The 14,037-nt window shown below is 35.2% G+C and overlaps 1 protein-coding gene across 1 annotated transcript in view; it reads right to left on the bottom strand.

The window, feature by feature from the left end:
* The window catches only part of LOC109854772 (protein stum), a 22,821-nt gene extending 10,356 nt beyond the window's left edge, over positions 1-12,465 (bottom strand). The window contains exons 1-3 of the mRNA XM_020428199.1: positions 12,108-12,465; positions 6,395-6,762; positions 3,686-5,297 (exon numbers count right to left, since the gene is read on the bottom strand). Of these exons, the coding sequence (XP_020283788.1) occupies positions 3,686-5,297; positions 6,395-6,752 (1,970 nt within the window). The 5' untranslated portion in view covers positions 6,753-6,762; positions 12,108-12,465. The remainder of the gene's footprint in view (positions 1-3,685; positions 5,298-6,394; positions 6,763-12,107) is intronic.
* Between the last annotated feature and the right edge of the window lie 1,572 nt (positions 12,466-14,037).

Genomic DNA, 14,037 nt, shown 5'->3' with positions numbered 1-14,037 from the left:
TCACTATCGAAAAAAACTATATTCTTAAATTAAGAAATTTCTTAAATAAAGAATATATTCTTAATTTCAGAAGAATATCATCTAAAATCTTTAAGAAGATTTTTTAAGTATAAAATCTTCTACTTACGAGAATATAATTTTTTCGGCGCATAAATCGATGCCGATTTCAATATCACAGAGATATGGTATCGTGATATCGCAACAAATATGACTAAGTATATACTTTTTCTACAGCACTCTGAATCTTCAGACGGCAGTGGCCATTATGACGGCTAAGAGGGATAGTTCGGGAATACTAATTTATTATCCTCTTGCGAGCTCTATAGTCTGCAGTAGCTCAGTCGATGTAAATCCCGACACGATCGATAGACACACCTCGGCTGCCTCGGCCGAAGGTAGAAATTTATAACTAGTCTAGGGGTGAAGGAACTCTTGAAATCTTGCTCGACTGTAAATACGACCGGGAACTTCGTCGGCCGCAGTTCGTGTTGTGATTGGCGAAGCGAAAACTCTTTCTGCAGAAATCACGTACACATCTTTTCGCGGGCATCCTATTCTTTGCGGGATATATAATAAATTCTCGTCACGCTAGTTTATCAACAGGCTAGTCAAATTGTTCCCGGAAGTAACTCTCGCGCGTAATTCTTTAATATTCATCAGAAAAAATTATGAATGAGAATGCGGGATGTATTATTCTCTATCTATTTTTCAAACAATTTGTATATCAGTAAGAATAATTCAATGGATCTGTGTTATTTGTACAATGAGGCAAAAATTATTGCCAAATTGTTCGGAGAAAGTTTTTCAAAAAAAAAAAAAAAAAGAGCAAAGAGAGAAATTTTGTCACTCAAGCGAACAATGTGTGAATTGTTTGTTTATTCCACACATTTCAAGAAATCACGATTTAACGATGACGGAAGTAGCACAGTGTAGCGGAAAGCGCAGTTATAATCATAGTATTTTACTTTGAGTTTTTTTATACAAGTATTACGCAAGTCTATGTATTATTTGCAACATTTTATATATATATATATATGTGTTATATATATATATATTAGGTCTACCGGAAAGTTCTGTCCGTTTTTGGAATAAAACAAAATACAAATTTGTCTTACCGTCAATAAACTTGATTAAATAATATAATTGCCATTATTATTACTGATTTCTTGTCAGCGTGAGGGCAATTTGTATATCCCATTTTTGAAAACTTCAGAAAAATTTGTATTTTGTTTTATTCCAAAAACGGACAGAACTTTCCGGTAGACCTAATGTAAAATGTATATATATATATATATATATATTTTATATATAACACATATATATATATATATATATAAAGTTTTCTATTATTTTTCAGCGCTTTAAAGTACAAAATCGTCGCAAATCTTCGTGTTGAAAAGCAATTTATTTTATTATATATATTTCTCAAGAGGAAGAAAAAATTAATTGCGCGCTTATCTTTTTCAAAAATATTACATAACTATGAGTAAATATCATGAATTAACCGATAGTCTCTGAAATTGTCAAAATTATAATTATCTCATCAGGAATCTCTCGCGACACGGCCTAAATCACACGAGCGTCATTAAATTTAACGATGAATTCGTGTCTTGAAAGATATCAAACTGTGTGGGGAGAGATGCTTCGGTCAAACTCGGAAGCGCGGTTGTGAGGAACGATGAATAAATAACTGTGCAGCAACGCAACGGCCCTGCGATTTGCTTCTGAGATATCTGCGAAATTACTGCAATAGCGCACAGTATAACGAATGGCGCGATTTACGTCCGTGTGCGTTCGTTTCAGAAAACTCAATACACACGTCCGTTAATGTACAACATACGAACGTTACAACCTCGAAATATGGAAACGTATCTAATACGTTTTTACTCAATAAAACAACCTTTGCTCAGACTAAACAATATAAACAACTTCAACGGATTTTGGCGAATCGCATAACATTAAAAAAAAAAAAAAAATACTCGACTTATTCTTGGCCGGTACTGTATGTATATAACATGTCTCACAAGCAAAAGATCTGGTTTTAGGTCGCTATTATATCGGTGTGATGAAATACGCGACTAATCATTTCATGTCGTAAAGCCACTTCATACACTATCTTGGGTTTACATCAAAGGAAATTTCGTTCGAACGAAATAGAGCGGTTATATCTCGAATCACCTTATACCCATTCTGGGTATCTATAACTAAACAGAGAGAGAGAGAGAGAGAGAGAGTTTTTTTTTTATCTTCCTTTTATATTCACAGGTTTCAGATTTAAATTCAAAAAGTTTCGAGAGAGTCTAAGTTTAGAAAATAACAATAATATAACTTCTACGTGTAGTTATAGAACGCATTCTCTTTAGAAAATTTCTCAAGGCCTTTTTTTCTAACAATCAACCGCGAATAGCTCGCGCGTTTGCTTTACCATCCAGCGTTGAAAAATTAAAAATTGAATATTACGTTAGAGATCGCATGTGAAGTTAAGGAAAAAAGAAGAGAAAACGTAGAGATTTTTCGACAATCAATCTCGACGGTTAATTTTTTTTTTTTTTTTGTAAGACAATCGCGTCACGAAAATGATTTATTTAATTGAGAGCGATGCCTTGTTGCCGTGACGCGGAATCCGTAGAAAAATTTCATTTTATTTATCACACGATTTAGATATTAATATCATCTACTCAGATTATATCTGAGCAAATCGTTCTTTTATTCTTGTTTTATAGTTTTTTTTTTTTTTTGTCAAACATTAAAATGTGTTTTTATATTATTCTATTATTTTATATTTTTTTTATTACTCCAGTGCGTGTTTTAACTCTTTCTGACCGCACCGAAATCGAAAGGTGCATTATTGCTCGTAATCGACGAAAAGAAGAAAAGAACGACATTTGTTAAACGGATATATTAACACACGTGATAAACAAACAATTTTATTTACAGATAAAAAAAAAACAATAATATTGTTGTTGATTTGAATGGGTTCTTGACGATATTTCAAAATTTTTCGGTTGTAGTTGGGCAAGTGTGAACCGTTTGCAGGGTGTTTTGCAATAAATAAATCTGCCAATTTTATTTTCCAAACGTTTCGGCTTTATTTTTAATCTTCTTCGGTGGATTTTTTTATAGAACACTCCCTCCTGATTTATCAAATGACGAACATTTTATGGTTGAATTGAACAAGTTAAAATAGTTTGTGTCAATTGTAAAATTTGATCTGTTTATTACTTATTGTCTTAAGAAGTTTGACACTTTTCTTAGCCATATCTTAAGAAATCAACCATGATTAATCATGGTATAAATATACATTAAGTTTTTAAATATTCTAAGCAAAATGTTCAGAAGCATAATTTTTTATATGAAAAGCTGAACAGTTAAATAATGTAAATGAATAATAATATTCTTCTTTTTGCGTGCACAGATGTTAATAAAAAATAATATTCTCCCTAGTGGTCAGGTAATAGGACGTGGTCAGTCATTGGGACTTTTACCTTACGTGTGAGTCAAGAGTTTCGTCATGAACTGACGAAAAACCGAAAAATTTTGAAATAAAAAAAACACAACTTTTTTTAATTATTAAATGAGTTTGACAAGTAGCTGATTGGCATGTTGTCGGTGTGAAACTTTTGAAAAAAAAGTGAAAATTATTAGTGCATAAGTAATAGGTATATTAAAAAACCATTGGACTCACCGTCTTTTCTTTTCGGACTCCCTGTCTTCTTCGCGAACAATGTCGCCGCTGAGCGTTTTGATTTCCTGCGGCCGCTTCATCACGTGCACGCCCACTTTCTCTCTCGGCGAGGACACCCTTACAAACGTATTTAAGCTAACTCCCGTGTCTGTGGACTTATAACTCATTATAGAGTCCACGGACACGCCTGTGGATCCCAACGATCCTTGACTGCCGCGAATTCCGTTTTTGGACGAAACACCTTTACTGTTCACACTCGTCTTTTCCGCGTCTGTCGCCGAATTCTCTTTGTTATTGCTGCTCGCAGCTTTGTCCGCCATCGTCGCGTCGTTTGTCTTCGCCGTTGCCGCAACAGTTTTTCTCTCCTGATTCGCAACAATCTGCGGATTATTTTCCATCACTTTAGGTAGCGTCTTATTGGTCTCCGAAGTTTCGCGATTCGCCGCCATTTTTCTTTCGAAAGTCGAGTCGCTCTTGATCTGATGAGACATCTCCGTCGAAGTTGTCGAATTCAGTTCCTGATCTTCCCGTCGCTTGGCCGTCGATTGGCTTCCCGAAGCTCTTCCGTCGGCGTTTGGTTTGGGCCCGTCTTTCTTGTAACTCGCGGAAGTGCTCGCCTTGGCCGATTGATTTTCGAGTAACGTGGAATTCTGAGTCGTCGGAGGTAAACCCGACTGCGTTGCAATAGGAACTGGCGAAGCGTCTTTGGACGCGGACGATTTGGACGTTACTTCCGCTCGTTCTTTTGAATTTGACGGATTACCGTCGTTACGTTCCGTTAAAACACCGTTAACCGCGTCAATTTGCAGCGGTTGCACGGCTGTCGTCGTCGTCGTGTTCACCAGACGTTCGCTAGACGTGCTGTTCGCGTTCGTGGCAGTTTGTTTGAGCAGATTTATCAGATTTTTGTCTTTCGATTCAACAAGTTCGATCTGTAACGTTTGGCTAGGTTGTTCGGCCGACTTGACGGAAGAACCGTTCGTCTTATTCGTTTTTACCGGTATCTTCGATGGCGAAACAACGCGTTCCTTGTTGTTGTTGTTGTTGTTGTTGTTGTTGTTGAAATTTTTATTCTCATTTTTATTCGAACCGGTCGCGTTCTTTTGCGAATATTTCATTGGTGTTTTTGTGGGAGACGATATTCTCGAAGATATTCTTCCTTTCGCGTTCGACTCGGAAATTGTTTTTTCCTGTTTCGTCGGAGTGCCTTGGATCGGCGAGAGTTTTGTCAATGATTTCGTCGTCGTTTGTTTTCGGCGCGTCGTTGTCGTTGAGTTGAGATTGCTGGTCGAATTGGATATGAAGCGAGTTCTCGGTTCCGCAAACGGACGACTCCGAGAATAATCGATCTTGCTCATACGTGTTCTCGAGTCGTTCGATTGAGTTTTTGAGTCGGACGACGCGTTCGGTCGACCTTGCAAACCGGAAACGTTCAGGCGTGATTTAGAGTTGTTCAGTTGTTGCGTTTTCGAATCGGCTCGGCGATTGGTCTTTTGCGACGACAACGACGACGACGACTGCTCGTTGACCTTTGTCAATGAAGTGGAACGTTGACGATAAGTTGGCTGCGGTATCAAGCTCTTTCTAGAATTACTCTGTTCCGACGCCGAAGCTGCAAAATGATTACTTTGTGTTAAGGCTTGTACAAATTTTGGAAAACTTTGAAAAATACTTATATGAGAATTGAAAACTTCAAAATTATATATATATATATATATTTTACTTGTTTGGAAAATGTGTTTTTAAAATATCGTAACATCACAAATTTGCAAAATACTTGCAGAGAAAAAAAAACTTTCCTCGACATGCGCATTTAACACTAGATTTACCAGACCGGTCATTTTGACTCTGGTCGTGCAATTTCAATTCAAAATTTTTACTGCATGTAAAAATTTATTCATTTGCTTTCCAAAATGATGTTATGACTTTTGTACGCCGAAAAAATTATATTCTTGTAAGTAGAAGATTTTATACTTAAAAAATCTTCTTCAAGATTTTAGATGATATTCTTCTGAAATTAAAAATATATTCTTTATTTAAGAATATATTCTTAATTTAAGAATATAGTCTTTTTTGATAGTGAGATATGTTTTTTTTTAATAATTAAAAATAATATAAGTGTTAAATAATATAAGTGTTAAAATTATTATTATACTGTATATTAGTTTACATTGCATTATAAAAATAATAATTAAAAAGAATATAAATATAGATATAGATTATGATCATTAAAAATCAAAAATTAAACATAGGTAATATGTATGAGAAACTTTAAAATGTAATAAAAATAAAATTATTTAAAAAATCTTACAAAATATCGTTATTAATGCAAAAGATATATAGATTACGTACTGATTATATATATATATATAAATCTAATTAGTATATATTCTATTAGTATATATTCTAATCAGTATATATTCTTATCAATATTACTATTTAGAGGATTTTCCTCTTAAAATAAGAAACTCTTCTTGACGCCTATTTTAGTATAAAATATACTTAAAGTAAGTGGGATATCCTCAAAACAAGAATACAATTTTTTCGGTGTAGCTATAAGTAGAGAATACATTTTATGAACTTAATGTTACTTTATATATATTCGTAACAAATATATTTTTTGTATTTTTTAACAAGTATATTTAAATAGCTGGTATATCTAGTGTTAATATATTTTTTTTTATAAATTTTTATCAATTCTTTGCTAACCTCTTCGCTCGACTCTTCCGCGTCGGTGTTCATTCGCGGTGGTTTCCGGGGACTGCGGCCTCGACACCGAGCGGGGTGGTGGTTCTTTGAATCCGCGTCCGCGGAAGGGCGAGATTCTACCTGCGGGCAAGATGGAGACGTTACCGGATTCCGGGCTGATCGGTCTGGACTCGGCGAGAATTACGAAACTAGTTGATCGTCGCTGCGTTCTGGTTGCCGACGGGACGACTTTGTAAGGCTCGGGCGCTCGTGGTGGAGGCGGCGTCGGCACAATCGGCGACAGATAAGCGGTGTCAGGAAGCACCCGGAAAGGCGGCGGACCTTGCCGCTCGTGGTCGTCATGATCGGTTCGTTTCATTTCTTTATTTCTGGAGGAAACACAACATAAATATTTGTTTACTTTTAATGTCATTATATATTACATGAAAAAATAAAATACGCATTTGCGCGTACGGGTAAAATACAGAGAGTAATTTGTATTAATAATTATATTTGTATAAAGTAATGATAAATATATATTTTTTTATAATAAATTAGAAAATAGAAAATAATTTTCTATAATTAAATAACGGAACAAATAACCGTACATCTTATTTCCACTAACTGTAATTAAGATTCAGATCCGGGACAAGTGGGAAATGTCCGTGATGTAATTTACCGCGTATAGCCGCTTGTTATAACAGCAACCGGGTGATTTACAACTGTCGTTCGCCACGAATCAATGAACGAGCGAATAATACGTAGCGTATATAATTGCAAAACACACGAAACAGGTACAAGTAAGTACGATTAACGTTCTGAATTAATAATAAGATATGTGTCTTCGAGTAAAACACACACACACACACACACACACACATATATATACTTTCACTCGTCATGTGACAGTTTCTAATTGTCTCATTAAATAGAAACACAACGACATGCCCGTTATTATCCTTATAAAAGATAAGATCTGAAGTTATTTCCGTTATTATTTTCGGCTGCGCTACATTTAACAAATTAAAATCTTTAAAAAAAAAACATAAATCCTTTTATTTATAAGTATTCTCTTCCGTTACAATGTTATATATTCAATATTGCACATTATTTCTCTCTTATTATGAAATATTTTTTCAATTAAGCGCAATTGTATTTAAAGTGTAACTATTTATATTCCGATATTTTAATCGTTTATTTATATTATATCGTGTTTATTATATCATATTATATTCACGATATTTCATATTACTATCTACTGCGTAAATATATAAAAATGTTAGATCATTACTGTTTTTTTATGTTGCGCTTGATATAAGCGATTTCGAAAGGCGGAAAAGTTAGTTTTTATCGAATTAAAATAAAAAAACTTTCGCTAATTAAACCTAGCTTGTATTTAACGACGCATTAAGCGCACAGATATACGTAATTAATTCTATATTCTTTTTTATCTAATGCAATCTAATAAAAATTTCATTTGTTCGAACGATACATATCAATAGGATGTGTTTTTTGTTTCTTAATTTTTTAAATGCGTTGCGAATCTTTATGCGGACAAAAAATGTATCACAAAATAGATGCGCAATTAAACAAAAAAGTCGAAACTTCAACTTTGATGTGCGATAAATATTTTACTGATTTAACTGATGCAAGAGTATTTCTGCGGAACTTGTTATCGTGAGCTTATACTCGTTGCTTGATTTTTTTAGTCATCGTTTGAACAAGAGCAGATTCAAATAAATGTAAGAAGCAGCCTATAGTTTTTTGGTTTGAAAATATTATCGATATATTTTCCATAACGCGCAGAATCAATCTTTAAGCGCTACTCGATTACATTGATCGTCTACGAATCTAATGCTTTAAGAGACTGTGTGTTCATATTCTTAAAATCAAAACAAAAAGAGAGACTCAAAAATATTCAATCGAAAATAAATATTCTTAAATATGTTAAATATAGAAGCGTTGCCGAACAAGTCTAACAACTACCGTTGACACGTTAACATCACAAGTCAACGTTATAAATGTGAAAAATTTGTGGTCAAAGATAACACCGAGGAAGACTTAAAATAAAGTCGAAACGTTTGTTTTGTTTTTTAACTCACACGACAGTTTATTAATTTTTCAATTGCCTAAAATCCTGCAACTTGTTCGGCAACGCTTCTATATTTAACATATTTATTTTTACTCACCGAACTCAACTATAATTTAAAAAATAAATATTCTTCTTTTCTCTCTCTCTCTCTCTCTCTCTAGCTTATTTTAAAATTTAATCTTAGAACGCGTATATATCTTTATTTTATGCAGTTATCGATTAACCAAAAAACTTCTCTTATGCGTTTACACATGAGAACAATTTTTCTTCTTGCGTTCTAATAACCTTAATTAAGCGCGAACAACTCGTTGTGAATTGTGAAACGAAATTGCGTTCAAAGAACGATCATTGACTCGCCGTCAACAAAGTCGAGGAACAGACGTAAATTAAACCACGTTCTTAATTAACATTCATTGTTGCATCGTTATTAAATTCAAATATCACACACACACACACACATATATACATATATAGAAAAAAAAAAAGAGATATTGCGGCAGTGCTGCGCTTTCCACACCGACTCGCGAATTTGCCGCGACTTTTTTTTCCGCACGCGCAACGTATAATGATACCTTCTGTCGCAATCGCACTTATCGCGCGTACATCATACGTAACACATCATAAAACTGAACTGTACCTTCGAAGAGAGTGGAAAACATAAATTACTGCGCATACGTACCCCGGGGTCAACGGCCCGATTTTACACCTGCGTCTATATAATGACAAAAATTAGGTTTTGAGCGGCGAAAAAAACAGTTAAGTTAACTGTTAAATTTCCCGCCAAATGCTTTTGTTGATCGATACAAAAAAACGCGCTCGTGGTTCTTTTTGTCTGCATTTCAAAGACTCTGTTATAATAAAGAAAAGTTTCGGTTTTTTATTTTTCAAATAAAACAAACTTTGTGTACTTGAACTGCCCAGAAATTAATTCTCTTTTTTTTTTTATAAAAAAAGGGAAACAAAGTTTTTACAAGCAATACAGATCCAAAGAGAACAGCGTTATCTCTCTCTCTCTCTCTCTCTCTCTCTTTCTTTTTCTTCCTTTTTTGATTTGCCCTTTGTAAAATGCGTGTTTGATAAATTTTGATACAGAAGAGAAATGATTTTTCACTTTTTTTTTTTGAGATCTTGAATAATTGCACATTCGTTTTGTGTGTACGTGTATTACATCATATATGCAAGAGAACGAATTGCAAATTGAGTTCAACCAGAAGAAGTACATGTGATTTTCTCGCCGAGTGAAGCATATAGGCTAATGGTGGTATATGTTAATTAATAGCAATTGTAAGAAGCGGAAAGACTTGCGTGCAAAATGATGAAAAAAAAAACAAGGAGAATGGATTTCCCTTTTGATTGCACGTTATCACACAGGTCGCAAAGGATTTAGGATTTTTATTTTCGCAACAACGTGAGTTTTTTTTTGAGTTTTTTTGTTTCAACGTGAGAGATTTGTGACGCAATGAGGTTTTCGCATCACCCATTTGCATTCCGCACACATTTCGATTACGCTAAATGGTTTATATTCCATCGCACGGACATGTTATAGCACATCTCGTTCGCGTGCAAGTCGCTATCGCGACCGCGCTGCAAAAATGTGCGATGTTAAAGAATTATTCAAAGACTACACACTTTGAATTTTTCAGAAATCCCGTTTCGTAATAATCATGTTTTTGGAACCAATAAAAAGCCGCCTGAATTATTTTTCGCAAAAAAAAAAAAAAAAACAATTTGTTAACTTAATATGCAAAAAGCCAATAGTTCACTTTTCACTGGTTTTCAATAATAACAGCTAAGAATCGCGCGATATAATAAGACTTTTATCGAATCAAGTTAATTAATCTTGACCGAAATATCACGTGACATTTACATCAAACACGTGCGATTAATATAATATTATTTGTACTTAACAAACTGACGGTGAGAATTAATTATAGTTTTGAGCAATTAAGATCAGCACAGTTTTTTTCGCAAGACGCAACAAAGTTGCATCGCTCGAAAATCTATTGAATCAAATTGAAAAGAGAAAAATCTCGCGTGAATCGCGATTCGGTTCATTCAGCCGAGGAAAGTTTTATACGTCTTGACCGTTCGCCCGCGCGCGGTCTATGTACTTGAATTTGAATGAGATCGATATAAGAGGCGGCGCTTCGTGCGAACGAAAAATCTTCTTAGGCGAGTATCGATCCCGAGGATACCGGGCTGTTATGTACACCTTTAAAGAAGACAATTAACTCTTTCTGCGCTTGCTTTACGTTGTCAATCAAAGGAATTGGGGGGACGTGCGTTTGCTTATCGCGAGATCGAGATCGAGATCGCGCAGAAAAGACTAACCGATAAAAATTTACAATATATGAAGTTTATGAGATAAAAGAATATTTTTACAAGATTATATGTAATGTGTGTTTATAAACAAAATAATACACACACACGCATACTGAATAATTGTGAAAAAAATCAATACGCGATGATAACGTAAAGCGGTCGTGTCTTTCGTTGCGAAAGTTGATGATCCGAGAAATCAAAATAGATTAACGTCGAGAGAGAGAGAGAGATAACGAGGGTGCATTTTAAAATTGCATCGTAAGCCCGCGATTTATCGATGACCACGCGGCCTTGAATATCTTCCAACAAACATCATCTTTTTGCAGCACACAGTCGTTGATATTATAGTGACTTGCACGCAAAAGGTTCGATGCGCGCGAGAAAATTTGTATTATTTTTTTATGATGATTTTTATTGATGGGAAATAACATCACATCGTTTGCACGCTGTGAAAATCCATTTCGCTTTATATAGCGTATAGCGAGCGACAAATTTTAATTTACGCCGGTTTCTCCCGACGAAGCACAAATTTCTTTTTGTTACGCCAAAATTGAAACGATAATTGAATGAAATTTTTGTTGAGAGAAGCGCGGCTTTCGAAAATCGCATTGGATTTGTGAAATTACGAAGTTTCTAAAAAAGACTCGCTTTGTTTTCGATGCACATATACATTACCGAAGTCTCTCGCCGCGTTTTACGGATAGCCGCGTGCGAATACCGATGCGTCTGAAATTTATAGAGCGAGGAAGTTCCGGGCGGCGTAATAACGTTCGCGTAATATCCGATAATTTTTTGAACGAAACAGCCGATGCGGTCACTGCGTTAATTGTTATACACGGACGTATCGTTTTTGCCGAACGATGCGTTAACTATGCCGTTGTTGGGGAAAAAAAATATTTCAAACTGTTGATTATCGGTGTGTAACTTTGCTATTTTTCCTGTATTTTCAAATAAATTGAAGTTACGTCATTGTTGCAACACAGAACATTAGAAACTCATTAGAGTTCTTAAGCCGAGAGTTCGAGTAATTTTTTTGCCGGAAAGTAAACGCATTCACCCGGAAGCGAACAAATGAACACAAATGAAATCTTGAGAAATGAGTTTGTAAAAATACACCGGTGTGAAAACGGTATCGATTTGAATCGTATCGCTTGATAATTAAAACATCCACCTTCAAATATTCAGATTTTTTTAATTTTATGATTTTATTTAATTGAATAAATTAAAAAAAAAAAAAAAAAAAAAACAGGAAGACACTTTATTATAAAATTTTTTTTCTTTTTTCTTCTGTTCGTCAAAATAAAAAAGATAAAAAAATACCTGTCAACAATTTGTCTTTCTAAAACTGTTTGATGCTGCACGAGCTGTCACTTGCTATTTTCCGGACTTCTGTACACGCGCGCACGCACACGCACACGCACACACACCCAATGTACACAGACACACAGATTGCTTGTTGTTTTCTGCGCTTTTTCAAAGTACAAAAAAAAACTTGCCACTTGATTTGATATATAAAAATCGTTGATACTCTCGCAATGAGGACTCGAAATGTCACGAGCGTTTTTTTAACGGCGTTAACTATCCGACGAGTAACGCGCACATACTCGCACACGCACTTGGGGGGCAATGCGGGAAGCCCGAGGGAAGACCGTGGGGCGCGCGTGCAAAATCGCGTCCTCTTCCCGTCCTCGGCCTCCTCGACCTCGGCCCTCGGCGCGTCCTCGCGCGAACACGAACGCGTTCTCACTGAAGGTGCGATAGGTTGCCCGCCGCGACTTATAGCGGCCGCGGAATTCGCGCCAAAGGCGGTTGCTTCGGGAGGTGCGAGCGCGTTGACCACCGCGCGCGCTTTTCTTTCCCCGACAATGCCGCTCAAAACATATCGCTCTTCCAATCATTTTCACTCCAGTGACAAAATCCACGCAACGTATGGAACTTATCACAGTATTGTATCGGACAATTGCTCGGTTTGCAACTAATTAAACAAACGCGGTATTAACGAGTTATCTTATAAGAAAGCAGTGTGCTGTTCGGCAACATCCCCTTTGATCTCAATTTCGGCAATTTTACTCCGATAGCTGAAACTTCAACTTCTTGATCTTGCGCTACATTTAACATTACATTCGATTGTTATACGCAGGTTTCAATTTTCTATAATCAGCTATTTTTGTATATTCATAATTACAAGAAATTTTTTGAACACTTTTTTAATTTTTTTCCAAGAAAAAACCAAAACTATCAGAATTTTGCAAACAAGCTAAAATTTTTAGAAATTTGAAAGAGAAAGAAAAGAATCCGCGATTTATATGCGCGCAACATATACAGATCCGCTCATTTTTCTTCCACCCTTTCCGCCTCGGCGCTGCGCAGATCGCGTCAAAAACAGATAGCGCGGGAATACGTAGCGTACTATAACGTAAAGTCGCCGCATCCATAATCGAAGCTCTCAGGCGAGGCTGTTCGTTCCTTCATTAAACGGCCGACTTCAAATTATTAGAACATTAGCTTGATTGGACGAAACTGGGCACGGCCTATAATACACGGGATATCTTACCTTGTTTTATGTCGTCATCATCGGTGCGAGCGAACACCTTGAACGTGGGGCAGCCGACCGCGCTGTTCCAACACGAGAAAATCACGTTAGAAGCTAATTTTTGAGGATAAAAAAAAAAAAAATAAGCTAGACCGCTTATTCCATGTCTTAAAATTCTATCCTTTTCAAAAGGATACGCATGTGTGAATGAAAATTTAAATCAAATATGTTATATACACACACAGTACAGTAACACACACACACACACACATATTGTATATGTAACAAAAAAAAATATATAGCGGTCAAAATTTAAAGAAAATTAAGATTTTTTCAAGTACTTGATAAAAATATTTAAGAAATATACAAGTAATATTGTTACATGGTAACTGATGTGCAAAACATTAATTACAGTTACATTAAAAAATATATTGCGTGTCACATTAAGCTACAAATCAGAAAACACACACATACACATTGTTTTAAATATATTATATATATGTGTGTGTATGTATATATATATATGTATATGTATATATATGTGTATATATATATTTACCAGTAAATTCCGTGTGTTTTCTGAATTAATTATTTTTCTATACTTTAGAGTTAACAGTAAACTGTGTGTGTCAACACACACATATAGTTTATGTGATAATCATCGCTACGATAAATTTTACATTTCTAGTAAATAATACGAGTATTATACACATGATT

This window comes from Pseudomyrmex gracilis, unplaced genomic scaffold, assembly GCF_002006095.1.
Source record: "Pseudomyrmex gracilis isolate BER0280 unplaced genomic scaffold, ASM200609v1 scaffold_73, whole genome shotgun sequence".
Classification (NCBI taxonomy): domain Eukaryota; kingdom Metazoa; phylum Arthropoda; class Insecta; order Hymenoptera; family Formicidae; genus Pseudomyrmex; species Pseudomyrmex gracilis.
This window is presented reverse-complemented; position numbering and strand designations above follow the sequence as displayed.